A 25836-nucleotide genomic window follows, 5' to 3' on the forward strand; every position below is an offset into this window, starting at 1 on the left:
ACCGGTCTGTTTACAATTGGTTTTGCTTGCTGGTTCTCCAGCACTAAACTAATGCAGCTGTCTCCAAGTTTCATCGTTTTTCAGGCTACAAGGGAACATGAGATCATCTGGGCTGACTTGATGCATAAACACAGGTCAGAGAATTTCATTCTGTTGTTCCTGCATTGGGCCCAATTTCTTATGTTTGGCTAAAGCAGATCTTCCAGAAAGGCATCCAGTCTTGATTTGAAGATTTCAAGAGATGGAGAATCTACCGCATCCTTTGGTAGTTTGTTCCAGTACTTAATCATCCTCGCAGTTAAAAATCTGTACCTCACTTCCCATTTGAATTTGTTCGGTTCTTGTTCTTTCTTTCTCTGCTATAGGAAAGAGTCCTTTAGTATCTGATATTTTCTCCCCGTGAAAGTACTTACACGCCAGAATCAAGCCACCGCTTGGACTTTTTGATGAGCTAAGCAGATCAGCCCTTTATGTCTGTCACTGTCAGGCATTTTCTCCAGCTCTCGGATAATTTCCCGGCTTCTTTTCTGTACCCTCTCCAGTTTTCAACCATCTTGTAAAAATGCAGCTACCAGAACCGGACACACAATTCCAGTATCGGTCTCACCCATGTGGTAGACAGAGGTGCACAAAAATGCAGGCACTGTTTCCATAGATAAAGCTCATTCTTCCTATAACTTCATGGAAACATTTTGATTCCCATTCGGCTTTATTAAACTCTCCATTTTGGGTTTAAACTGCGTTGTCAGTGCGCCACCAAAGCAATGTTCTGTACAGAAGGCCTTAAAAACACCCCTGGGGATCCCTTGCGTGGTATGATGTTTAATAATCTTTACATCGATATTTGGAGGAAACAGAGACAGCAGAGCGTGCGATACATTGAACCGTAGGCATGGAAACCCTGCTGCAGTCACAGTACGTGTGCTCATGATCCCCAGAGAGGGGTTTGCTTGAATGACTCTGGCTTCGCTTTTCCACCTGGAAATAAGTCTGTTTATTGCTGGTATTTCTCTGCCCTGCTATTGCTGTGGTATCCGAGCGCCTGGCAATCTTTAATGTGTTCCCTGTCACCCTGTCCTGGGCGGGAGGGAAGGGCTGCTCTGAGACGGAGGGCCAGACGTACAAAGGGGTTTGGGTACCTAACCATGCAGAGAGGTGCTCATGGCATTTGCAGAAGTGTAAAAGTAGGCGAGGCGCCTAACTCCCATTGACAGTCAGGGGCAGCAGCTGCTGTGCTGAAATCCCCCTCGGAGCCTAAATACCTTTGAAAATTTGGCCCTAAGTGACTTCCCCCAGGTCATGAACCCAGCTAGCCAGAGTCCAAGTTTAAGGCCCTAACTACTGGACCATCCTTCCTCTCGTTTGGTGGGCTTGATTCTGCCACTCTTCGGCCTCGTCTACGCTGGCAATGGCAAGGAGGGTAGGTGTAGCTGCAGGAGGCGGTGAAAGGCTCTGGCAACGGGAGGAGGTGGGGAAAGGCTCCGGCACGGGACACCACACTGCCACAAAGAGCAGCGTAGACACGGCAGGCGCTGCTTGGGCATCCAGGGAGCTGTGCAGGGTACGTACCCTAGGATTCTGGCCTGTCTCTACTGATCTAAGCAGTGCCTCCCCGTCTATTGAGACCCGTGTTAAGGGGCCGCTCACTTCCCCAGCGGTGCTCTTCTATGGCAGGGGGGCGGTGGGATCCGCAGGCCGTGGACGGGCAGGGAAGGGGGCTCGCTCTCAAAACGAGGGCTGCGTTCTGCGACGCTCCCTGCAGCTTGTTCGCTAGGGCTCGGGCGTGTCTGGTTCCCAGTGACGACGCTTCCACCGTTTGCCTTGGGAAGGACAAATCCGCGGTGGAGGAGGCTTGGGTGCCAGGCCACGTTTCTTGCTCGCCAGGCCCGACGCGTACACCTGCAGCGTGCTCAGTGCGGCCTCAGCTTCCAGATGGGGGGGGCCGCTCGTTCGGGCTTTGCACCCGAGCGGCTCGGCTTCGCTATTTTCATGGCCCTAAAAGAGGGACGGTCGCCCTGGCCTAGGAACTTGCCTGGATGTTTCAGAGGGCTAGGAGGAGGATGGATCTGAGATCCGCGTGCCTCCCCCCCGATTCCCATCAGCAGTTTAGATGTGCTTTATGCAGCCCGTGCTGCCAGACTGCTGGAACTCCCGCTGACGGGGGGGGCGTCCCATCTCTGCAGGCTTTGGCTGGCCCTTCCCTGCCCTCCCCCCCGCCCGGCTTACATTTCACCAGGGTGCCTGCAGGTGCTTCTTTTCAGCAGGGAAACGTGGCCCTCCGGGGAGACGGCTCCCACGCCGAATGATTTGCCATAAGTGGAGTTGTGACGACAACCGTCTCCCAGTTTGCCAAGGATTGCATGCTTCCCCCCTCCTCTCCCCCGGAAAGGAGAGAGGAAGACGGGGGACGTTCCCCGCAAACGACTGGTGGCGTTCTCTACCCCGCCGGCTCTATCCGAGTGAGGGGGCAATGGGGTCTCGCCCCGGGGGTCTAGATCAAGCGGCCAGGGTGGCTCAGTAGGGCATCAGTCTGTGTACAGCCCACGTGGAACCATTTGGGGGGAGGAGGCCAGAGGCCGGGCTGTGAAAACCAGCCCCACATTGTCAGCGTCAGGCTAGGAAGTAACTGGCCCGTGGAGTCTTGGGGCCTGAGCCGGGGCCCGTGAGCAGAGACCCAAAGGTGCCTGTTGCGTTCCTTTGAGCCGGCGGGTGCTTTGTGCCAGGCTTCTGCAGCAGGCTGTGCTAACTGTGCCAGCGGCAAGCTGCCAACAAAGGGACGGGGGCGCGTGAATTCTTCGGTGTCCTAGCAGGACAGCGTGGGAAGGCGGCTCTGCGCCTGCCTGCTCAGGGCTGGACGGAGGAACCTGGCCTCCAGGGCTGTCCGTTCCCAGGGACTGCACTGGCCGGAAAGCCCCGCCAGGAGGGAGGAGAGCCCATGCGGGGCGAACGGGGATGTGAGAAGTGTCGAGGTCTGGCCCCGTAATTCAGAGCTAACCAGGAGGCTGCTTCTCTGCCTGGTTTTTGTCCCTAACCTTCTATGTACTTACTTAGCCCTCACAACGTGATGCATCTTGCCTAAATAGCTCTCTTCCTCCTCCCTGGTGCCTGATCCACCCTCAGCATTAACGGAGTACATAGCTGGGGGGCGTATCTCCAGAGTCAAACCTGCTGATCTGGGTCCGAGACCCTGTTCTGCTCACTGCACGGGTGGCTGATGCACGGGGGCTCTGTGCTGATCAGGGCCTTGATGTAAACGCAGGGTGCCGGGGGCGACCCGGCGGGTGTACGAGGGGTTAACTCCAGCTCCCTGGCCTTTCCATGTGTGCTATGCAGTGGTTGCTTCGGAAGCTGAGTGAGCCATGCCGATGGGCAGGGTGGGCTCAGCCCACAGTGTCTTGGCTTGGGGGAGTTCCCACTCTCCCCTGTGCTCATCCAGGCTGATTTCCTGTCATTCCTTAGGGAAAATCCCTTGCTGAGCGTGCAACGGTCCCTGTGCCCACCAGCTCTCCCTCCATCACCTGGGTTACAGCATCACCCCAGCAACCCCGCTCAAGACCCAGGGCCTAGTTGCTGCACAGGCAAGTCACAAAAGAGCGTCTCTGCCCCCGGGAGCTCACAATCTGTGGGTCTGTCTACATGGCAAAGGACAGCATGGTCAAGCACACCTTCGCAAGCCAGACGTTCGCTTTAATCTAGCTCACGCAGGTAACGGTGGAGGTGAAGGGGGGTGACAGGGTGCTGAGTCCGCCCCCTATTACGCAGAAAACCAGCACTGAATGGGACAATTCAAGGCAGCTGCCAGCCCCATTAGCCCAGGGCTGTATGAAGGGCTGATAGGAAGGCAGGAGAGAGCTGGGCAGTGGACGCAGATCTGTGGCGCTTCCTCCCCGGGCTGAAGCGCAAAGGGGGCAGGCTGTGTCGGAGACGTGCGGGTGGGAGCACGGCTTGTCGATAAACCTGCCCCGGCGGTGACGGGGTCACGGGTCTCTGATGGGGTTTTGTGGAAGAGAAAAGCAGCAGATGCAGGGCAGGCTCGCTGACAGCCCGTTACAGGGGGCAGCTCAAGCACGTGGCCTGGCTCCCTGGGCTGGTGTGGCCCCGGGACGGGTACGGGCACTCAGGATCATGTCACCGCATCCTTCCTGCTCTCGTTACCCGGGCTAGCTGGTTTACAGCAATGTGGGAGTCGGCCTGCACCTGACAGTGTGGAGTAGCCGTGTCCCTGGTGCCGGGCAGGGCACAGCCGCTATGTGACAGCGACCAGCGGCGCAGGACGGGGCGAGGGGGTGATAACGGGACCGGCCTTTAGCAGAAGTCCTCGCGCTGCGCTTGCCTCACCGGTGCTGGAGTGTGCGACTCAGCGGGGACAGATCCAGCTGGCAGGGCTCTGAGCGGGCCTCAGGACGCCTGGGTTCCCTTCTTTTCCGCAGGGGTTCCTACACCGCCCCCGCTGCCGGAGCCGTCGAGCACCTTCTGGTCGCGTGCTCAGCGACCTGGCTCACGTCTGTCATGCAGCTGTGCTGCTGACCCCCGCCCTTTTGCCCTGAGCCTCAGTTTCCCCTGCCAACCTTGGTCTGTCTTGTCAAGTCAGTCTGTATGCTCTGAGGGGCAGGGACCATCTCTCACCAGGGGTGTGGACGGTGCCCGGCCCGATGGGGCCCTGATCTCCGTTGGAGCCTCTAGGTAGGTTTGAAGGAGGGGTGGGGGGAGAGGATTTAAAACCAAAAAACCAGCAAAGCTTAGACCACATTCAGCTAAATGCACTGGCCGTCCCCTCTGCTCGGGGCCGGGAGATGCTGCAGGCCGGCACTGCACAGCTGGGATTAGCGCCCTGTGCTATTCCAAACCTGCCCCGGCGAAGCAATTCATGTAACGGGATTTGGATAATCCCTAGCTAATCCCTCCCCTGCCCTGATCTACCTGGGCCTGACCTTTCCCTGCGGATCATCTCCTTTCGCTGCATCCCCCGGCTCCTTTTTCCCTCCTCATTTCCCCTCCCTCCTGCTGGTTTTGTTTGCTGCGCCCTCTCTTTTCCTCCCCCTCGATTGATCTTTTCCTCCTCTCCCTCGGCTTTGCCTCTTTTTAACCTCCAACTGGACCCGAGCCGCGCGGGGCCTGCCTTCTTCTCACATCCCCTTAACTTTCTCTCTCTGCTTGCTGCCTATTCCCTCCCTCCTTCCCCGGCTTCCTCCTGCTGTGGCAGCAAAGACCGATATATCACAGCCAGCGAGGAGGTGTGTCTGCTGACATCACCCTATAAATTCTGTACAGCCGTGCGGGAGCGTAAAGGGGTCTGAGCCGGGGGAAGGGAGATGAGCAGCCGTGTCTTGCTCGAAGGACCTGGCCTCGCACGCTCTTCACCGAGGGAGGGGGGCTGGGGGTGGCGGTGGGGGGCACGGCAGATCGTTGGCAGCGTCCGAGCACAGCCGTCCCTGCTCTCCTCGGCTGGCAGGGAGCCTCGGGTGGCTGCAGGCGACGGAGCCGGGACATGCCTGGCGTTGAGTGGTGAGAGGCGTGCGCTTCTCGGAGGAGTTGCAGCAGCGTGGCTAAGTTGGTGCAGGCGGACGCAGGCTGCGGCGGTGCAGGCACGGGTGGGAGGCGTTGGGAAGCGGATCCGTGTGTGTGTTTCCGTGGCGGGGGGCAAAGCAGCCTCCAGTCCATGCTGCTAGCAATGTTCTGCTCCAAAGAGATGGGCACGTGCGGTGGTGGGCAGCGGAGCGAAGGGGAGGCGACGAACAGGATCCCAACGGGCTTGTCTCCTAAGTGCCTGGGTTTTCGCTGAGTGCTGCGTGGAATCGCTTTGCTTTGACTTTACGTGGGTTTAGTCTTACCCGGGCAGCTGTCTCCCTGGAGCAATTTTCTCCTCCCCCCCCCCCCCCCCAAAAAAAAATTCCTCATCTCAGCGTATCTAACCAGATCCAGGCGAAGGCTCTTCAGCAGAGCTCTGGAGAAGAGTTGTGCGTTAATGAATGTCCTGTGGAGAAAAGGCGCCGTGCCCAGTTTCTCCTCCATACCAGCCTCTGACCTCTGCTTTTCTTCCCCGCGGCATCTGATCCCTTCGGGAGCAGGGTCTGGATGAGCTGCCCGGCTCTTGCGGTCCCAGCCTGGCGTTTTGGGTGGGAAGCTGGGCTCCGTTGGTGTAGCGAGATGGTGAGCTGAGGCGCATTAACACGCTGTCTTTCTCTCCTGCAGAGCCGGACCGGGCGGGGGACTGCTGAGAGGACAGGGTCCCGGGTATCGTCGCTGGGGAAGACGGAGAGCGTCCGGGCGTGGTTGATTGCACCCGAGTTGGGGAGAAACGGGTGGCCGAGATTGGCTTCTCCCCACACGCGTCACTGGCAGCGGATGGCACCGCCGGCCTGCAGGGATTATTACGGAGGGCTGGGCTGATGACTGCGCACTCTTGACCCCTCTGAGCGGCCTCCGATCCCAGCATTCCTGGACGGGGAGGCTGGCGGCCAGGGCTGAGACTCCGGCAGTGCCCACGGGGGGAGCTAGGAGTTCTTGGCAGGGCTCTAACTAGCTCCTCTCTTCGCCCCCGCCTGCCCCCCACCACCCGCCGCTCATCCCAGCTCTCCGCCCTCTCTCTCTGCACCTCCCAATGCCAGCTGGGGCCAGCGGACAGCACCTAGCGCGCGGGTGACCGGCTACGAACACCCCACGGCCGCCCCGTGGCCTCCGGCTGCCCGCCATGGCCTCGTCGGACGGGCTGCAGTACCGGGCGCTCTACGAGTACCGGAAGGACCGGGAGGAGGACCTGGCGCTGTGCCCCGGGGACCTGCTCACCGTCAGCAAGGCAGGGGTCCTGGGCCTGGCTGACTACAAGGAGGGGGCCGAAAGGAGCCCCCAGGGCTGGCTGAACGGCTTCAACGAACGCACCAAGGAGTGGGGTGACTTCCCGGGCACCTACGTGGAGTACCTGGGCCCCGTGCGGCTGGTGGCCGCCGCGCTCAAGGCGAGGCCCAGGCCCGTGCCCCCCACCCCCACCGGGACCCCCACCAGCCAGCTGTGGGGTGAGTACCAGCTGGGGATGGCAGCCGCCAGATGGGGGTGGCTGCAAGGGGAGGGAGGGGGGTGTCGTGGGGAGCCTCCAGCCCCACGTTCAGCGCCGGGAGGGGGGAGAGGTCAGGCCACTGGGCCCCAACCCCCGAGGGCTCTGTGGATCAAAACTGGCAGGTGCCCCCCAGAAAGTGGTTGCTCGACAAGCCGTCAAGGGCCCCACCGGAGGGTGCAGAGGGGAGCGGGTGGGGTACGTGCAGCCGGGTCCAAATGTCAAGCTCGCCTGGGCCCGTATAAATCAGGGGCCTGCTCAACACACGGCTCTGGGTCTTTAGAGCCCCCCCCCAGAGCAGTGCCAGCCGGTGGGAGCACGCTGGGCCCGGGGGGGGCACTGCATGTGGCCCTGGAAGCGTGCCTGGGGACGCTCGGCGAAGGCCTGTTGTAATGCCCGGTCCTGATCTCGCGCCGACTTCCTCTCGGGTGTCAACTCCGCTGGCTTCAGTGGCGTCGCTCCTGATTTAGGCCGATCCGCACGAGACCCGGGCCTGCCTTAGCCCTGGGGGTTTAAATCATCCCGGGCCCTCTGGATGACTTCGCCGCCGTTTTCCTCTGGGGGGTGGGTCTCCCCCGGTGCCCGTGGCAGGGCAGAGCCCTGCTCTCAGCCCGCCCAGCCAAGGGTCAGCCGTGCTCCTCTTGTTAAGGCGAGGAGGGCGCAGAGGGGGCGCCGCGCCCGTCGCTCCGCAGCGGGCTGGCCGTAGAGCTGAAAGCTGAACGAAAGGGGTCGTTTCCCTGGCGCTGCGCAGCTCAGGGGTGTGCGTGCGAATTTGTGAGGGGAGGGGGACAAACAGAAACTGGTGGCACGGCTGGAGTGATCCCAGGGGCTAGGGGTCAGGCGCCCCACCCCTTCCCCATGTGACTGGGAGCAAAAGTGGGTGGGGAGGCAGGGGAGAAAAGATACCGTCGCATGCTACCCTAGAGGAACGCCCGTCTCCCAGTAAGGCACTGGTGTAGTGGGTAGGACTGGCCACGCAGTGTAATGCTGTCACCTCTGTCAAGTGCTTTGAGATCTATGGCTGGAAAGTGCGGGGTAAGAGCTAGTTATTCTGCTTGGGGGATGGGGACCACAGATAGAAACATCAGGATCTGTACGGTCTTAACAGATATGTCCCTATGAGCTGTGTGGCTGTAAGGCATGCTCCTTACTATCCGGGTGTAGGATTTCCTTTCCAGGACCCATTGATGGCAGAGGAAAGACACTGACAGCATGTTCCTCCCCAGCTTAGAGTCCTCTCTGTCACTTGCCTTTCCCTTTCCCTCTCTTTCCAGCTTGCCAAAGTGACATCCACACTCCTCTGTGTCTCTGTCCTGCCTTCGTTTTCCGTGTCCTGCCACTTTAAATCTGAATCAATTCCATGCAGATTGCTACAGAGGGAGGGGAACACACTGTGCTCTCACCAGAAGGCTTTATATTCGTTCTTCCTTGATTGGTTGCTAATCAGTTGATAATCTAACCTGCTCTTGGTATATGGAGAATCCATAAATCCTGAATGGAAGGTCAAAGCAAGTGGCAGCGAACCTCTTGTGTCTTTTCATGGAGTCACTTGCAAAAGGAGGGCGTTTCTAGCTCAGGTGCCTAGTGAGTTGTTAATGTATAAATATTTGTAGAGACTGCAGACTGATTCTTCAGCAGTGAAGCCCGGTGCCTCTGTTTGCTGCATGGCATGGGTGGAGTCTCAGGTGGAATGTTCTTGGGTTAGGTTTCCGCATGTGTCAGCTGTGTCCCTATCCGTGTCGTGTTTGAACGAGGCTGCATGGAGTATAGTTTCTGCCCACATTTAGGCCCATATGAGTCAGGAGATGGGCTGGAGAAGTCAGTGCGGTTCCATAGCCCGAGAGGAGAACACAGTCTGTGTGATTGTGTTAAAAACCGCACCCACCATTTGGCTGCCCAGAGGAGAGGGGAAGGGATAGAAAGGACGATTGTGTAAACATAGCAATGCAGAGAGACACCCATGCTGCAGGCAGATCCGGGTGTCAGCCTGGCTGGGATGTTTTCCCCCAAAGCCAGGCAGGTTTCTAAATCTGTCTAGGTTGCAGGGCCTCACTGCTAAGACAGTCACATCTCTCTGATTTTCAGGCAATGCGGCTGTTTGTGTTGGGGGGAAGAGGGGTTACGGCACCGAACTGGGACTTGGGCACCTGGGTACAACTTCCTGCTCTGCCACAGACTCCCTTTGTGACTTTGGCTGTGTCACTTAGCCACCCTGTGCCTCAGTTTCCCATCTGCCAAATGGGGATAACAATCCACCCTGTGTCTGCCTTGTCTATTTAGTCTGTAAACTCCGTGGGGCAGGGGGACTCTCTCTCATTGTCTTTGCACGGCACCCTGCACCCTGGGGCTCTGAGTTCGGTTGGGGTCTCTTGGAGCTATTGTACTACGGATATCAGATCAGTTACTAAGGCCAACATCTTCAAACTTGGGTGGGAAACTGAGGCACTTAACTCCATATTTAGGCACCTCCCTGAATAGGCCCCAGCAGTCGGAGGGGCCGAGCACACACGCGGCTCCCACTGACTTAATGTTTAAAAAACGCTGAGTACGGTTCGGGCGTGGGTGAACCAAAACTTCAAATGTGCAGTTACATAACGCGCCCCAGCAAAAATAACCAGCCGGGTTCATTCATTCCCCTCTGCCGCAGGATGTGATAAAGGAGAAATAAATCTCTCTCTGTGCGTAGGGTCAGTCCATTTCCTCGCCGGGATCTCTGCTGGGTTTTATTCAGATCGACACCACGTGACCTGCCCGAGGCAGAACTATCTCAAGCACTAGCGTGGTATCTCTCTGGGCATCTGTCTGTCTGCCTTGTGTTTCGTGCACCGAACGAAAGGGATTTTGAGCCAGGTTCACAAAATGGCTTGCGTCGTTTTGAAACGGGCTGGAGCATTGAACGGTTTTGCTGATTGGAATGTCGGTTGCCTGCCTTCCTTGCCGTCTCCCTGAACTCGATGAGCGGTGTTCAGCGTGCACAGCGCAGCACTGCAAAGCAGCAGGGGTGGCTGGGAGCAAAGGGTGGTAGCGATGCCCCATCCGGTGCTGCCGGATCCTGCCACGCCTGAGATGCCCACAGAGAACATGATTCATTTAAAGGAGGATTAGCCTCTGAGGAGCGACGTGAAGGGGAGTCCTTATTAGATTTTTCTTTTCCTCGCTGTTATTGCTGCAAACTCCACCTGGGATTGGCAAACCCAGCCGGCTGCTTTCTGCCGCTCACATCGGCAGCAGTGAAACTTCTGCCATAGAAACTGAGCCAGCCGGTCTGTAGGCAATGCACCGGGTGCAGCATGGAATCCGGCTCGCTGTCTTGTAGCAGGCGGGGCTCTGCAGGCGGGAATGTTTGCAGGCAAATAACGGGGCTAATTCAGCTGTGCCCTGCATCCTCGCAGCCATTTACCCTGCTGCAAAATGAGTTAAGCCACTGCCGAAACAGCACGGCAGCATTTTGCATCTACCTTGCAACCCTGTAAGCACCCAGACAAGGGGCAGGGCAACGGCGGATCAAGCCCAGTTTGCACGCCGACACAGAGAGCCGTGTCTGTATAGCTGGCCGCTCGCTCTTTGTTTTTAAAGCTGACGCCGTTAACCCAAAGATTCTGCCGGACCCAGAAGTGGCTGCAGAGGGAATTGCTGTAAATTAACTTTTAACAGGTTGCCCGCAGAGCTGGATTCCAGCTTATTTCCGGGGGGATTTCTACCCACGCTCCAAAGAATGCAGTTCTGCAACTCCCGTCAGGCTCCCAGATCCACGTCTGGGTTGAACGTCTGTGGGAAAGTAGCCAGAGACTGTTACAATGATTGAGACTTTTTAAAAGGTGATGCTGGGTTGACAAGTCGATCGGGTGATGAAAGACCTCTCGCTCTCCATGCATCTGCGGTACTTATCTGTCCCCCATCACCGCACACCCTGAGCATCGCGTGATCCTTCCCATATTCCCCTGTGAAGCAGGGAAAGGCTATTGTCTGTCCCCCTTCCTCAAATGGGGACCTGATCTGAGGCACGCAGAGCGTCCTTCTGATGTTGCATCGTCACGACGCGTGCGTCGGGACGTTGCCTCAAGGGGCTGCTGTTATGACGTCGCAGCTCTCCGTCCGGGCCGACTGGGCCGCGTCAGGAGTTGCACCAGGATGTTCTTTGACCAGCTTCATCCCGGTGTGGTATCTACCCCTCTCCATCCTGGCTCTCAGAGGAGGGGGTATCTAATGGCTCTCTCCCCTGGTTCATCTCTCCCTTTCCCTGCCTGGTATTTTTACCGTGCTCCTGCGGTGGGCGTCCCAGTCAGCCTTGGCAGAGATCTAGGCAAAGCAAGCAGCGCGCTGGCCTTACCTGCGTGCTCCGAGCGCCGGGTGGGACTCTAGATCCGGAGGAAGGGTCTGGCTGCCTTGTTCGGTGTTGTTCCGTGTTGTACAGCGGCTGCCTGTCACATGGAAAAACTTCCCAACAAATATTCACAGTGAGACATGCTCGTGGTACTTGACTAGTTCTACCCAGTGCCAGTACTCCCTAGTGACTTGATCCAAGTTTGAACCCGGGTCTCTAGACATGAAAGGCTCATAGCCCATAGCCACCCGCTTGTTGTATTTCTGTCAATGGTATAGTTCACTTGTAGGCTATTATTCAGCCACTAGAAGGGTGCAGCACTGAGTTCCCAGCAAGGGTGTGCTCTTTGGTAAACAGGAGAGGCAAGGTTGGAACGCGAGTTATGGGGAGGGGGGAGCTGTTTGTGTCTGGTTTTCTCCGTTTTCTTTAATCAACTCCTCCTATTTAAGACAGACTGTGATTCCATTTCTGATTTAGCTTTAGGACGGGCATTTACGGGGGCTGGGAATCGCTGGAAATGAGCATTTAACACTGGCTATATTTGTGCGTCTTCCATTAACGGCTGGTCTGCCTTGAGAAGAGCCTGCTGCGTAGACCTACTAGAGGAAGCCCTTTTTCTCAAGCAGCTGGGGCGTGGGTTCTTGGTGCAGTAGCTGCCGGTTTCTAGCCGAGCTGAAAGTTATTACAAACAGCTCCAGGCTCTTTCCCTCCACCCGAAGCTTCCTTTGTCCCAGCTGTTGGCAATGGTCTGAGTTTCACTTCATTAGGTGAAATTGGGCTTTCTTATTTCTGGCTGGACAAATGAGAACTTACATTGTCATGCAGCACAGAATCAGAGGGTGCTTGGTAATGAGAACTGCTGACCTTCATCTGGGGGGAAGCGAGACAAGAGAATGGGCTGACACACAGAATTTTAAACCGTGTTTGTTTCCCCTCATGCCCTTCTGCGGACCCATCCTGAAAGTGAATTCACAACATTGGTGCTTACCGGGACCCGAGGTTCAAGGTTTTTTGTTTCTCCGGCTGTGGCTAATGAATGGGAAAATTGCTTTCCTTTAAGTGCTTGAGTTCTGGTCTGGGAAGGTAAGTCAAGGAAGGACTGATTTTTTTTAAACACTTTGTTTGACAAGGCGTGTGGGAGTGAGAGGGCGGACACGCCGGGGATTGAACCAGGCACCTCCAGAGCAAAACGCCTGAGCTGCTATTGTTCGAGCTAAAACTCGGCAGCGGTAACAGCATCATACTGTCTGTGGATTGGACACAGAAAAAGGGCCTGTAATACTGGCCTGTGAGGGACGTATGTGCAATTAATTTTTCATGCTGCGTGTACTTAAGGGAGCAGCTGGCTCCATGGAGTGGAAATGCTGGATGAAGTATTTCATCAGTGTCGCCAGCTTCGCATTTGGCTCCGGTCAGCCGTGGCTCAGAGCTGTTCCCATCCAGCAGGTCAGTGAGACTACCTTCACAACTGAGCACCCCGCCAAAGGGCGAAGGACCGCACGGGCCCAGGAGACCGGACTCCTCTCGGCCAAGGTGGTCCCGTGGGGTTGAAGCCCTCTGGGCCGTGGTGGTGGGAAAGGGAGGCATTCCGTCTGGCGGAGGTCCTCGCTGGACCGGAGTGAAGGACAGAGTCTGTGTCTTTCACTGACCTTAAGGGTACGTCCACCCTGTGAACCAGCCATGTCAATTCCGGCGCAAGAAGACACGCGACAGAGGAATGCGACCACGGCAATGGGAGGGCTAGCCGCCCTGGGTAGCATCTGAGACCATGCTTGGGCAGCCAGTCCCTCCTTCTGCTCCTGCCATCACGGCTACGCTTCTCTTTGTAGCACACTAGCTGGCGGAGAACTAACCCACCTGTGTCTCCCCAAGCTGTAAATTAACACACACACACACACACACACCCCCGGCTCCAGTGCAGTGAGTTCACTGAAGAGCTAAGTCCCGGCGCTTCGATCTCTGCACGCGTCAGTGGAGTCACCTTGGATTTCTTCCAGGAAGAATGAGATCAGAATCGAGTCCAGGACGTCTGCACAAACTCTCTGCTAATGGCTTTCAGATCCTTGGGGCTCAGTTTTTCAGGAAGCTCTTTTGTTTGCCATCACTGGTTGCTGTATGTGGCAGGGTACCGTTTGGCTTGACGAGTACTCCGATAATGATCTGTGGGGACCCTTGGTTCCCTTGGTAGGCTGGGGTAGGACCTGAAATAGCTTGGGGAAGAGAGATCTTTATTTAACCAAGCTCGTGTCTGACCAGAGACAGATGAAAGGTGTTGCAGCATCCGAGGAGTTGTGTATATTAGCGTTGGGTGCTTGTAAAGAGATCGGGTCATGAAAGGCAGTTGTGTACATTAATGCAGGGGGTCAGGTGGGGTCCAGCTGTAACACCCTCCCACCCGTTATCTGCACACACAGGGGTAATGCACTGGACTGGGACTCAGGAGAACTTGGGTTAGTTCCCTCCTCCGTTTGTGTCATCGTGGGCAACTCACTTCAGCTCTTCGTGCCTCAGTTTCCTTTTCAGTAAAATGGGAAGCATAATTGTCCCTTTCTTCCACCGACTTAGACCCTAAGCCCTTCAGGGCAGAAACTGTCTCTTGCTGCATGTACGTACAGCACCTGGCACAAGAGGGGCCCAATCTTGGCTGGGCCTGTAGGCGTGACTGTAATGCCAGTGGTTAGCAGTACTAACAGCATGCAGCCTAAACCCGGGATAAAACAGCCAGATTGGCATGTGTCCTCTCAGTTCCAAGGCTTTTAAAATGAGGTTTCTATTGCCATGAGAGCAGTGGTGGGAGGCGGGGACCAGGCTGGGCGGTATTGGAAGATGATGAGCAAATTCAGTTTCTTAGGAAGATAAGGTGGTACGTTGTTTGGATCAGGGAGGCCGCCCCAGGTGTAGGGGCAGCCCGCAGAAAGGAACAGAGAGATGAGCAGGATACTGATTATTACTGATAGTATCTTACAACACCATTTGCTGATGCGAGCCGAGATCAGGGCCTTGTTGTGCTAGGTGCTGTACATACATATAATGAGACGATCCCTGCTCCAGAAAGCTTACAGTCTAAATAGGTGAGACAGATAAAGTGTGGGAAGGCTCAGTGATTAACCCAAGGTCCCACAGCAGGTCAGAGCTGAGAATAGTACCCACATCTCCTGGCTCCTAGTCCAGTGCACTGGCCTCTAGTCCACAGTGACTTTCAGAAAAGAAAGACGAGGGGTTCAGTAAGGCAAAGAGTGTCTGGTGGAGGAGGCTGCTGAGCTATGTTGAGAAGGGTCCCCTTCCAGCGGGTGTGGATAGCGCGTGGGCCCCGTCTTGACTCTCAGCACAGGGAGGAATTGCACCCTCGGGTGGAACCAGTCCCAGTTTAATCTGCCCACATCCTGCAGCCCGCAGCATGCAGGGCGCTTAGTCCTGTGTTAATTTCAACCCTCACCATGCTCCAGGACTTGGCGCATGCGTTGAGACCACATGCAACAGTCCCGCGTTTTCCTGCTTGTCTGGCGCGCAGCAGCGGTGCCGGGCGCTGGGGGGAGGTCAGGATCAGGGCTGAGCAACCAGAGTGTCTGGAAAAGGCAGGGAAGTAAGGCGGGGAGGGGTGGGAATGCAGCGCTTTGCAGAGCTCACACCTGCAATGTAGCAAGCTGACTTTGTGGCAGTCTCCGAGGGAGGCTTCCGAGGTGGATTTCCTTGGGACTGGCTAAGCTACTGTTAGTTGCCCTGGGATCATCATCCTTTGTTAAGCACAGACAGGGTAATTAGTGATGCACAAAACACAGATGACCAGAGGTACCTGCCCCAGAGAGCTTGCCCTGTAGGAGGCACAGGAAAGAAACCGGCCGTAGGGTGGCGCTGCCATGATTTTACATCAACGTTAGAATGGGGCCGAAAACAGAATTCTTGTTCCACGGGAAATCCTGCTATTTCAGCAGTTATTTTTGTCTTGAATCAGGATGAAATGTGGAAACATAGACAGTTGTCATGGAATTAAAAGATGTGAAAAATTTCAATCCAGACATGTCAAAGTTATCTGTTTTGACGTTTTTTTTTTTTTGATTGAAATGAAATGTTTTCTCTTCAGGGTTCAGCAGAGAACCACATGCATGATTAAAGGACTAGAAAACATGCCTGATAGTGAGAGACTCAAGGCACGCAGTCTATTTAGCTTAAAAAAGAGACGGTTAAGGGGTGATAGGAACACAATTTATACTTACCTACCTGGAGAACATATATTTAGTAATGGGCTTTTCAGTCTAGCAGAGAATGGGCTAACACGATCCAATGGCTGGAAGTGAAAATAAGGCATACATTGTCATCAGAGAAGGTAATTAACCATTGGGAACACCTTACCAAAAGTCAGGGGGCTTCTCCATCTGGAGAGAGTCCAGCAGAGGGCAACAAAAATGATCAGGGGGCTGGAGCACAAGACTGATGAGTAGAGGCTGAGGGAACTAGGCTTGTTTAGTCTGCAGAAGAGAAGAATGAGGGGGGATTTGATAGCAGCCTTTAACTACCTGAAGGGGGGTTTCAGGGAGGATGGAGCTAGGCTGTTCTCAGTGGTGGCAGATGGCAGAACTAGGAGCAATGGTCTCAAGTTGTGTTGTGAAAGGTCTAGGTTGGATATTAGGAAAAACGTTTTTACTAGGAGGGTGGTGAAGCACTGGAATGGGTTACCTAGGGAGGTGGTGGAATCTCCATCTTTAGAGGTTTTTAAGCTGCGGCTTGACAAAGCCCTGCCTGGGATGATTTAGCTGAGGTTAGTCCTGCTTTGAGCAGGGGGTTGGACTAGATACCTCCTGAGGTCCCTTCCAACTCTAATATTCTATGATTCCATCACTGATAATTTTTCAGTTAAGACTGGACGTTTTTCTAAAAGATCTGCTGTAGGAATTATTGTGGGAAATCCTCTGGCCTGTGTTGTACAGGAGGTCAGCTTAGGTCAGTGTTTCTCAACGACCAGTCCATGGAGCGGCACTGCTCCCTGAGATCTCCCGGACACAGTATAGGAAGCCGTTCCCAGGTATCAAAAAGTTTTGGTATCACAAAGGTTGAGAAACACTGGGACTAGATGAGCACAGTGGTCCATTTTAGCCTTGGAACCTAGGAATCTCTTCTCTTTTCTTACACCGCCCTCATCACATCACCGTAGTATCTGAGCTACTTCCAGTAACACGGTCAGCACCTGGCACCTGTGCTCCATTCTCTCCTCTCCCCTAGGGGAGAATCGTGTGCAGAGGGAAGCATTTTGTGGTGGTCAGATTTGTTTTTTCAGATGCGCAGGCTGCGCTGTGGGTGTGTTTTCAGAAGGCCGGTCGGAGGGGTGTGCTTGGACATGGAGATGACATTTGACGTTGAAACGTCAATTTGAAAGAAATCAGCTGGTTCTGACTCAACCAATTTGCTTCAGAAAATTGGGGGAAGGGGAGGAATCAAAATCAACATTTTCCCATAGAAAATGTTGACAAAAACTAATACTTGCTGACAAAACCCCAGACTTTTCGCATCAGATTTGTAACCAGCTCCAATCACTGTGTCTCGGGGGTGCTGGCTTTCTCTTTGCTTTGATGCAGAGTTCAGGCGGCTGGGTCCAAGCCTCATGGGTCAGGCTGCCTGGGCTGATATTCCGGCTTTTTGTTCCCCATTGACCGCAGTGCTAAGAGGAAGCTGCAGCCATTAGCTACTGTTGCTACCTTTATTGCTTTGGATTGCCCTTTTAATTTTGACTGTCCGCTGTTGCCACATCATGCAAATAGGGCGGCTAAGGTTCCTTGTGACTCTATTAGCTCAGCAAGCGGAGATGAGGTAACAGCCATTCACCAGCTCTCTCTGCAGCCAGATGCCCTGCTAACCCATCCTGCCTCCACCCTGCCTGTCCACCAGCTAAGGCATCTGTTTGCAGTCCAGGCCGTGGGAAAGGCTGCGGATTGGACTGGCTGCTGGTCATTGACTGGGTTGTTATATCGGTCACAGGGCTGGGAGTGCAAACTACGGGATGGAGGGAGGCAGCTGGTGGGAATGCATGGCAGATCTCTATAAACAGAAGAGGGAAGAGCTGTGTCCTCTGGATCCTGGACCAGATTCCTGCCATCCAGAAATCTCCAGTCCCCCTTGGAAGGAGAGGACGCTGCCCACTGCCATGACTGTGCAGAGATGCTTTGCTGCCTAAACTGACCAGAGTCTTAACCAAGAAAAATGTGGTCTAATCCTCACTGGGTTTCCTTCCTCCCATTTTAACCAGGTGTGGGGGGAACCTGGGACAAACCCGCTGTCAGCTGGGCTGAGACAGTAGTTCAGTTCAACTCCACTGAGGGAGTGACAGTAGTAGGTTGTTATCCTCCCTGTTGGGGGACATGGCACACAATACATTTGGGGTATCCCATCCCCATCTTATCTTCAGTACATACCTAGCCCTCATTATTGTGGTATCTAATCATCTCGTGGTTTTTATGCATTTGTCCTCACAACATCCCTCCGAAGCAAGATAGGGCTGAGCTGTTCTCCCCATTATACAGAGGGGGAACTGAGGCACAGAGAGGCTAAGTGACTTGCCTGAGGTCACACACACAGTGTGGCAGAGCAGGGAATTGAACTAGGATCTCCAAGTGTTAGCTGAGTGCTCTAACCACTGCACTGCACTTCCTCTCTCTGCCTAACTCTCCAGTTGACCAGCTAAGAATTTTTATTTGCCGCCGGTTGTCAGCTGGCCTGGTTTCTGTCTGTCTGTCTTTTTTTTTACGCCTGTGAAACATTTCAGCAAAACAATTTTCATCTCACATTTTGAGATTTTTTTTTTGCTTTTGCTGAAAAATTGTAAATGTGTTTGGTTTGTGGCAACGGAGACCCACAATTTTGTAATCTTTGGTTTTTCAGAGGGCTTATTTATGAAAGCCCAAAAAGTTACTGATGGAAACAGACTTCTTTTTATGTAAAAATTTCTGGGTTTTTTCCAAAAATTCCTTTTTCGGGTGGCAAAAAGGTTTGTTAGGAAGGTATTGACTGGCTCTAATTTTGATCTGTCTGTGACAGTCACTTATTCTAATCTGTGTCTGCATGGTGCCCAGCACAGTGAGGTCCTGGGCCAGGGCTTGGGCTCCTAGGTACTGCAATAAAAAATAACAGTAATAACAGCCACGCGTAACCTGGAGTGGAGAGAGAGCCCTACCCTTAAGACTCTCCCTATCTCAGAAATGAACAGGCAGGACCATAGCGGTTGAGACATCACCACTCTTCCCAGCGCAGGAGCTGGGGTTTGCATGTGATAGTAGTTCACCATTGGACTTGTGAAGCCACTGAAAACCAATGTTACCTCAGCAAAATAACCTTTGACGGGCCGCCAAAATGATCTTATCACAGACTCCTAGAAGATTAAGGTTGGAAGGGACCTCAGGAGGCATCTAGTCCAACCGCAGCTCAAAGCAGGACCAACCCCGACTAAACCATCCCAGCCAGGGCTTTGTCAAGCCACAGCTTAAAACCCTCTAAGGATGGAGATTCCACCACCTCCCCAGGTAACCCATTCCAGTGCTTCACCACCCGCCTAGGGAAAAACTTTTTCCTAATATCCAACCTAGACCTCCCCCACTGCAACTTGAGACCATTGCTCCTAGTTCTGTCATCTGCCACCACTGAGAACAGCCTAGCTCCATCCTCTCTGGAGCCCCCCTTCAGGTAGTTAAAGGCTGCTATCATAACCCCCCTCATTCTTCTCCTCTGCAGACTAAACAAGCCTAGTTCCCTCAGCCTCTACTCATAAGTCATGTGCTCCAGCCCCCTGAACATTTTTGTTGCCCTCCACTGGATTCTCTCCAATTGTCCACATCCTTCCAATATGCTATTAGCCTTCTTGGCAACCAATCCTCCAATTTGTCTAGGTCACTCTGTATCCTATCCCTACTCTCCAGGGTATCTGCCACTCACCCCAGCTTAGAGTCATCTGCAAACTTGCTGAGGGTGCAATCCACCCCATCCTCCAGATCATTAATGAAGATGTTGAACAAAAGTGGCCCCAGGACTGACCCCTGGGGCACTCAGCTTGTGACCGGTTGCCAACTAGACATTGAGCCGTTAATCACAACCCGTTGAGCCCTATGCTCTAGCCAGTTCTCTATCCATTTTATAGTCCATTCATCCAACCCATACTTCTTTAACTTGCTGATAAGAATACTGTGAGAGACCGTATCAAAAGCTTTGCTAAAGTCAAGGTATATCACGTCCACCGCTTTCCCCACATCCACAGAGCCAGTCATCATCTCAGATTCCACTGTGCTTTCTGGGACCTTGTATTTAGCATAGGAGGTAAAAGCAGTACCTAAAATACCAGAGCATCGGAATGGTGGATAAATGTTGATTTTTAATGGCAACCACTAAGCTTATTGTGCTAATCAATATTGTCTCACTGCTGCTGTGTATTTCATCCCACCTGTTGTATCCACCCTTTGTCCTTTGTCTGAAACTTGGGTTGTCGGCTCTTTTGGACAGCGGCTGCTGTTTTGTTCTGTTTATACAGTACCAGGGGTCCTGGCCTCTGCAGGCAGCCACAATGCAAATAAATAAAAAGAATGTAGAAATCAAAGGGATTTTTCTATGACAGAACACGTTTCCCGTTCAAAATCAACCCTTCCTAAGAAAAACTGCATCCTGCCCCGATCTCCAGCAGGTAGCCAGCGCTGTGTGAAATCAACATGACAAATGGGATTTGCAGGCCACTACGGGGGCCAGAGCCCCAAGCCTGGGCGTCCAGGGGGTGATCCTGCCGCACTGCAGGCACTAGGAGTTTTGCTGTTGACATCAGTGGGAGGCAGGGTCAGACCTCGGGTGGGGTGAAGGCCGGGGAGCTGTGCCTGCCACGTTGCTGGTGGAAATGTGTAAGCATTCAGCAAAGGGGAATTGATCTGAAACTGAGCAGAGACATGTGCTCACCAGATAGGCCGCTGGCTTTGTCACTGTGTTAGAAAGGCTTTTCCCCTTTGCTGCGATCTGTCGTCCTCATGCCAGGATCCCCTCACCCCGTGCCTAGATATCATCGCTGTCTGTGCTCTGTGTCAGGGTCCTTCCACAGCTGGGTTCTCCCCCCTCTCGGCCTCCCTGCTCCCTCCTTGCTGTTTGCATAACCTACCAGAGGCGGATGAGTCCAGCCCGCATCTGCTTTGTAGATCGCTTTGCTCCAGTCGGTTTCTTTTGCCTTCCTGTCTGCGGAGCGGGGCAAAGGACGATTGATTAGCAGAGAAGCGAGGCAAGGATTTATTGCTCCATGCTGGACTGAGCTACTTGCACTGCTCTGGCTAGCATCCCGCGTGTTTTCACGGTGCTGCTGTTGCCAGGTGTGCCAGGCAGCGGTATATCAGAAGGGCTGGAATTGGCTCGAATTTAGATTGCTCCTTTCTCCGTTTATCTGTCAGACCCGGGCATAGGCTCGCAAGAAGCATCCGTGAAGCCCCATTCCTTAGGCCCTCCCCCAATGGACATAGCTGTGCTATAGGATTGGACTGAAGGCTATTCTGGAGCTGATCAGAGGTGGGTGAAGGGGGAATCCTTGTCTAGATGATGTTTTGGTCTAAAGTCTGGGGTTTAAATCAGGGGTTGGCACTGAAATCACAGGAGTTGCTTTCATGAGATTTTGGGGGGATATCCTGAGATCAGCGGGTCATGCCAGCTTTCCACCCTCTTGGACCAAATCTCATGACCATCCACTGCATCCGAACCGGAACGCAAAGCCCTCTGGATTTTGGATGCAACCTGGAACCAAAAGAAAAGGGGAAAGTTTGGGTGCACAGATCCAAATCCAGACCCCCTCACTGCTGGAAGGAGGTTTGGATACCCAGACTGGCTCTTGCCTGGTCTCTAACAGAGGAGTCTTTTCCGTCTCTAATTGCTACCATTCTGTGACAGTCTGAGGAGGTGCACCAGCACCAACAGTGCCGCCGCACGATTTGGCAGGGTACTTCCCTTTTGCAAGCACAGTCCGGTCCTTTGGCATCCCTGCCCAAAGGGTTTCCAGTCCTACCCTTTAGCACTGAGACTTTTTTGGGGGCGGGTCCTTGAATAGTCAAGGCCTTTCCCAGCAGATCTCTCCCTGGGGTGGTGATGTGGTTAGTGGGAACCTGGGCCCTCCCTCTCCTGGGGCTTTGGTCCAGGGCCCAACGGTGGGAAGCTACACTCAATGCTTTGGTGTGCTAAGCCACCGCCCTCCCCTGGACCACTTCTTACCCCAGTCCCCCTTTGTTTCCCAGAGTAACTCGCTCTAATCAAATCCCTGGCCTGCCATCTCGGTCACCTGCCTCTCTGCTGTGCGTTTTCTGTGTTGCCAGGTCCCAGGCAAAGAGCTCACAGGTAGGGTTTTCCCCAAAGAGCAGCTCTCTGCGTCCCTTCCCCTGCCTGCCTCTGAACTGCTCTGCTCCCCTTTTTAAAGCCTTGCCCCCAGTTTGTGCAGACTTTGCAGCTGTGGCCGGGCGGGCCGCCTGGGCCCAGAGCATCTCCTTAACCCCTTGCCTGCCAGGGTGGGGTTTGTACACCCCCATCTCACAGACTCAACCCAAAGGGCTTCCCAGTTGCCTAATCAAAGCTGCCAGGATCTGGGGAGCCATTGTTTCAGCTGCGGATGGACCTGCAAACCACATTAAAAAAAAAAAAAAAAAGGGGATCTATGGCCTTCTATTTTCCTTGTTAACGATTTGTAGGTTTTCCTTTACCACATCAGGCAGGTGAAATATATCCAGTCCCCCCTGGTTTTAGTTTAGGTCTCTAAGGATATAGGCCGTATACGCTCAAATCTTAAGTGTCCAAACTTTAACAGAGATACCCGTTCTCCAAAATGGGTGTTAGTTCTTAGTGTAAAATAGCTATTAACAAAGGCAAACTAGATGCCTCGGGTTTTAAAGATCCCAACTAAAAAGCCCTTTCCCTTCATCGTTTGCTCAGCTCTTGTTCTCTTGGCTTGCGTGCCGCTGACTTTCCACCAATTCTCCAGTCATCATGAATCTGCCAGGCTAGACAGGACTTGAATTTCTCATGTATGAAATCAAGCATTTAACAGCAACAACAAAGGAAGAAACCTTTAAAAAAAAAAAAACCCACCCCCTCCTTCAGACCTTTTCTATGGAACATGGGGAAGCGAAAAAGAAAGCACAAGCACATTTCTTCCCCCTTTGCTTGTCACTTTTAAGAACATCCCTCACCCGCCCTGAAGAATGGAGGAGAAATAGGAGATGTGTCCCATTTAGTCAAAAATAGGAGATGCCGCCATTAATAGCATGTTTCTCTGTCTCTTGGTGCTCTGAGCATGTTTTTGTACTCTCCGACTGACTGAATAAATCAAAAGGCAGGGGAAAAAAACCCAACCCCTGCACGCTGCAGCTTTTCAGATCATCGGATCAGCACAAACGCTGCATGGAGGGTTGTTTTTCATTATTGTTAAGAACTCCATCCCCTCTCACAGCTCTTTAATAACTGGCAAACCATTGCCAGCCAAAATAAATACAATCCACAGGCATGCACCCAAACGCAGCCGTGCAATGGCTTGATGTGCGCTTTGTTTCCAGTTGTGTTTAGCTGCTTTTAGCCGTGGTTCGTTATCAGGTGCCAGGCGACCTCTTTGCGCTGCTCTTACGTGACAGGGTGGGCTAGCGGCTAAGACCCGGCACTGGGCAATACTGGGAGACCTGGGTTTCTACTCTTGGCTCTGCCACTCACCTGCTTTGTGACCTTGGGGGCGCCACATCTGCTCTCTGTGTCTGTTTCCCCTCCCCCTTGTCTGCCTGTCTGTCCGAGTTTTATACCAACACCCGTCACTGCAGTATCTGGGCACCTTCCATGTAAAACTGAGAGCAGTAGTAAAGTCCTGATGGATTTCATGCAGCCTCTGGCTCTTCTCAAGACTCAGCTTCGCGTAGGTTGATGTGTTGCTGGGTTTTTTCCAGTGTTTCTTAACTTACTTTTATCTGTCTTTGGTTATGGTTGATTCGCTCCAGGGGGGCTGTTTGCGTTGCTTGAGTGTTTTTGGTCGGGTGCGTGTCAGTCTCATGTGTGGCATTCGTACGGCGGAAAGGCCTGTTTGAAGACGAAGGTTTGGCAACACTCCCTGAAGACCATCGAAAGCTCAGTTCGCCCCGTCTCCTCTGGAAGCTATTCTGTAGCCAGCTCCCCTGGACTGAGAAGGCTTTGTCCATTTAGATCCTAAGTGGTTTGGGGCAGAGGTTGTGTTTGTACAGCACCAGTTGTAGTCTCCAGGTGATATGCAGTAATGGGTACAGAGGGCTTTTTTAGCCACAGACGAGCTACAGTGTATGCAGCCTCCGTCCTGGCCTGTTGGAGCCTATCAAGGGTTTTGTTCTTCAGAACCCATCTAGTACATGGTGCCCCAGAGCTCGGCCTTGGAGTTAGACGTGTCTCGGTATAATAAATAGAGCTGTCCAACTCTTAGCATTTTCTTCCTATGCATGGGAAATTTTTACATTTGGTTTAGTTCTGATGTGGAATAAAAACTCCCTCTCCCCCCCGGCCTTTCTCCTGAACTAGAACCCCCCCCCCCCCCCAAAATGTCTTTTGGAGACAGGGACATGTGGTGATTCCCAAACCAAATCTGTTCCCCAGAGGCATGGGCTGAGTGAAATTGACCAGAATGTCAAGGTCAGTTTCACTCTGCAGCTGTGGGTGTTGCCCAGGTCTGTGATTTCCAGCAGCTCCATCCTGCAGACAGCCCTGGGGATGGAGACAGGAGGGCTTCCAGACTCCTGGGCTGGGTAGGCTGCCCCAACTCAAGATGAGGTTCTCAGGACTTCCAGGCTCCCTGCTTCAGAGCCATGCCCCAGGCAGAATTGGGGCTCCCAGCTCTGCATCCAGGAGCCTGAAAACGCTGGACGTTTTGGCAGGGTGGGGCTGCCCCGAATCTAGCAGCCCACCCGGCGAGTGGGGCTGGCAGGGAACCAAGCAGGGTTCTGCCGGAAGCTGTCTGTGATTTGGTGCCAGTTCGTCAAACCCAGCTTGCTTTAGTGAGCAATGTCACGTGAGATGAACTGGCTTTTTTCCGGTGAAATTCTATTTTCCTCAGAAAATTTCGGACCGGCTCTGCTAATAAAGCATGTTATTTGCCGGTCACTGTGCTGCTGTCAGGGTTTCGGTTTGCCCTTGAAATGCCTGCACTGCCCAGATGCTGTTGGCTCGGAGAGGAAAATTCTCCCCTGGGCTTCCCCGGGAATGTGCTGTTGCTGCACTTGCTGTCTGCTGAAATATGGACTCCACCTGTTGGGCTGCATTCCCGTGCTGAGCCGCATGTACATAACAGTGTGGGAAACATCCCTCCTGCTATCAGATCTCTCTGCGGAGAAAGGAGGGCAGGGCCCGGTGACTCTGTCTTGGCCGTGACCTGTCTCCCACAGTCCTCATGCTGCGTGCAGAGGCAGCTGGGCTGCAGCATGAGTGTGAGCAGCGTGTCCATGTGTGTAAGGTGATGTCGTTAGTGCTGTCGTAAATCTTGAGGCTTGTGGGTTCAACAGACACTGGGCACGGCAGAGGAGGTCGTGGGAATCAGCAACGATCTCAGCCTGCGTAGCTTCATAATTTCACGTTTTGGGCTCACTGCTGCATTTACGCAGGAGTAACCTGGAGCCGCAGAGCAGCGAGTCTTGAACGCAGCATCCCTTTCTTCTGCAGCAGCTCCGAGAACAACAAAGGGCTACCGCAGCCCGAATGGGGGTTCTCGAACGGGAGCAGGGAGGTGGTGTGGCCCCTGGATAGGGCACTGATGAGACGACTGCTGCAATGTTGTGTGTGATTGTCCTCTGCCCACTTCGCAAGGACCTTGGGAAATCAGGAGAGGCTTCGGAGAAGAACCACGAGGCTGACTGGGGAGCTGGAACAGCAGCCTGATTAGGGAGACTCAGAGCAGCTCAATCTATTGATCCACCGAATCACTGGAGCAGCTCACCTCGGGGTGTGGTGGACACCTCGGGGTGTGGTGGATTATCCGTCATTTGGAGTCTTTAAACCAAGACCTGCTGTCTTTCTGGAAGATCTGCTCTACCTCGACCAGAAGTGATTGGGCTGGCAGCAGGAAATGCCGGGGACGTTCTCTGGCAGGAGGTCAGACTAGACCATCATGACAATCTCTTCTGCCCGGGCACCGTGGAGATCTATTGAAATGGCTGCTGTCTCTGAGAGGAGGCCGGTGGGTTTAGAAATGGCAAGGCGCACGGTAAGTAGCCCGGGTTTGCTCAGGCTGGGTAATGAGGGCCGGACACCTAACGGGTTTGAAGATGGAGTTTGGTAAATGTATGAAAGGGACGATACAGTGGGGGCTGGACTTGATGACCCATGAGGTCCCTTCCAGTCCTGTATTCTGATGTGTAACGTTGCCCTCCAGCGGCTTCCCCATGTGGAGGGACAGGAGCCCATGACTGCTAACAGAGTTACTCCTTTAGCTCACGGGGTGGGGGCTTGCGCTGCATGGTGCGGGTTCTGGGTTCAG

General features: G+C 53.9%; 1 protein-coding gene across 2 annotated transcripts in view; it reads left to right on the forward strand.

Moving 5' to 3' along the window:
* Window positions 1–5287: 5287 nt before the first annotated feature.
* Window positions 5288–25836, forward strand: part of LOC137166177 (phosphatidylinositol 3-kinase regulatory subunit alpha-like) — a 130095-nt gene continuing 109546 nt past the window's right edge. Inside the window, exons 1-2 of one of the 2 annotated variants that reach the window (XM_067567821.1) lie at window positions 5288–5505; window positions 6193–7013. In XM_067567821.1, coding sequence (XP_067423922.1) covers window positions 6692–7013 — 322 coding nt within the window. In that variant the 5' untranslated portion in view covers window positions 5288–5505; window positions 6193–6691. Of the gene's footprint in view, window positions 5506–6130; window positions 7014–25836 lie in introns of those variants that run through there. The other variant, XM_067567822.1, reaches the window with a different exon arrangement.

This window comes from Emydura macquarii, unplaced genomic scaffold (genome assembly GCF_026122565.2).
Source record: "Emydura macquarii macquarii isolate MOO-44397 ecotype Brisbane River unplaced genomic scaffold, CSIRO-AGI_Emac_v2 contig_2805, whole genome shotgun sequence".
NCBI classification, from domain to species: domain Eukaryota; kingdom Metazoa; phylum Chordata; order Testudines; family Chelidae; genus Emydura; species Emydura macquarii.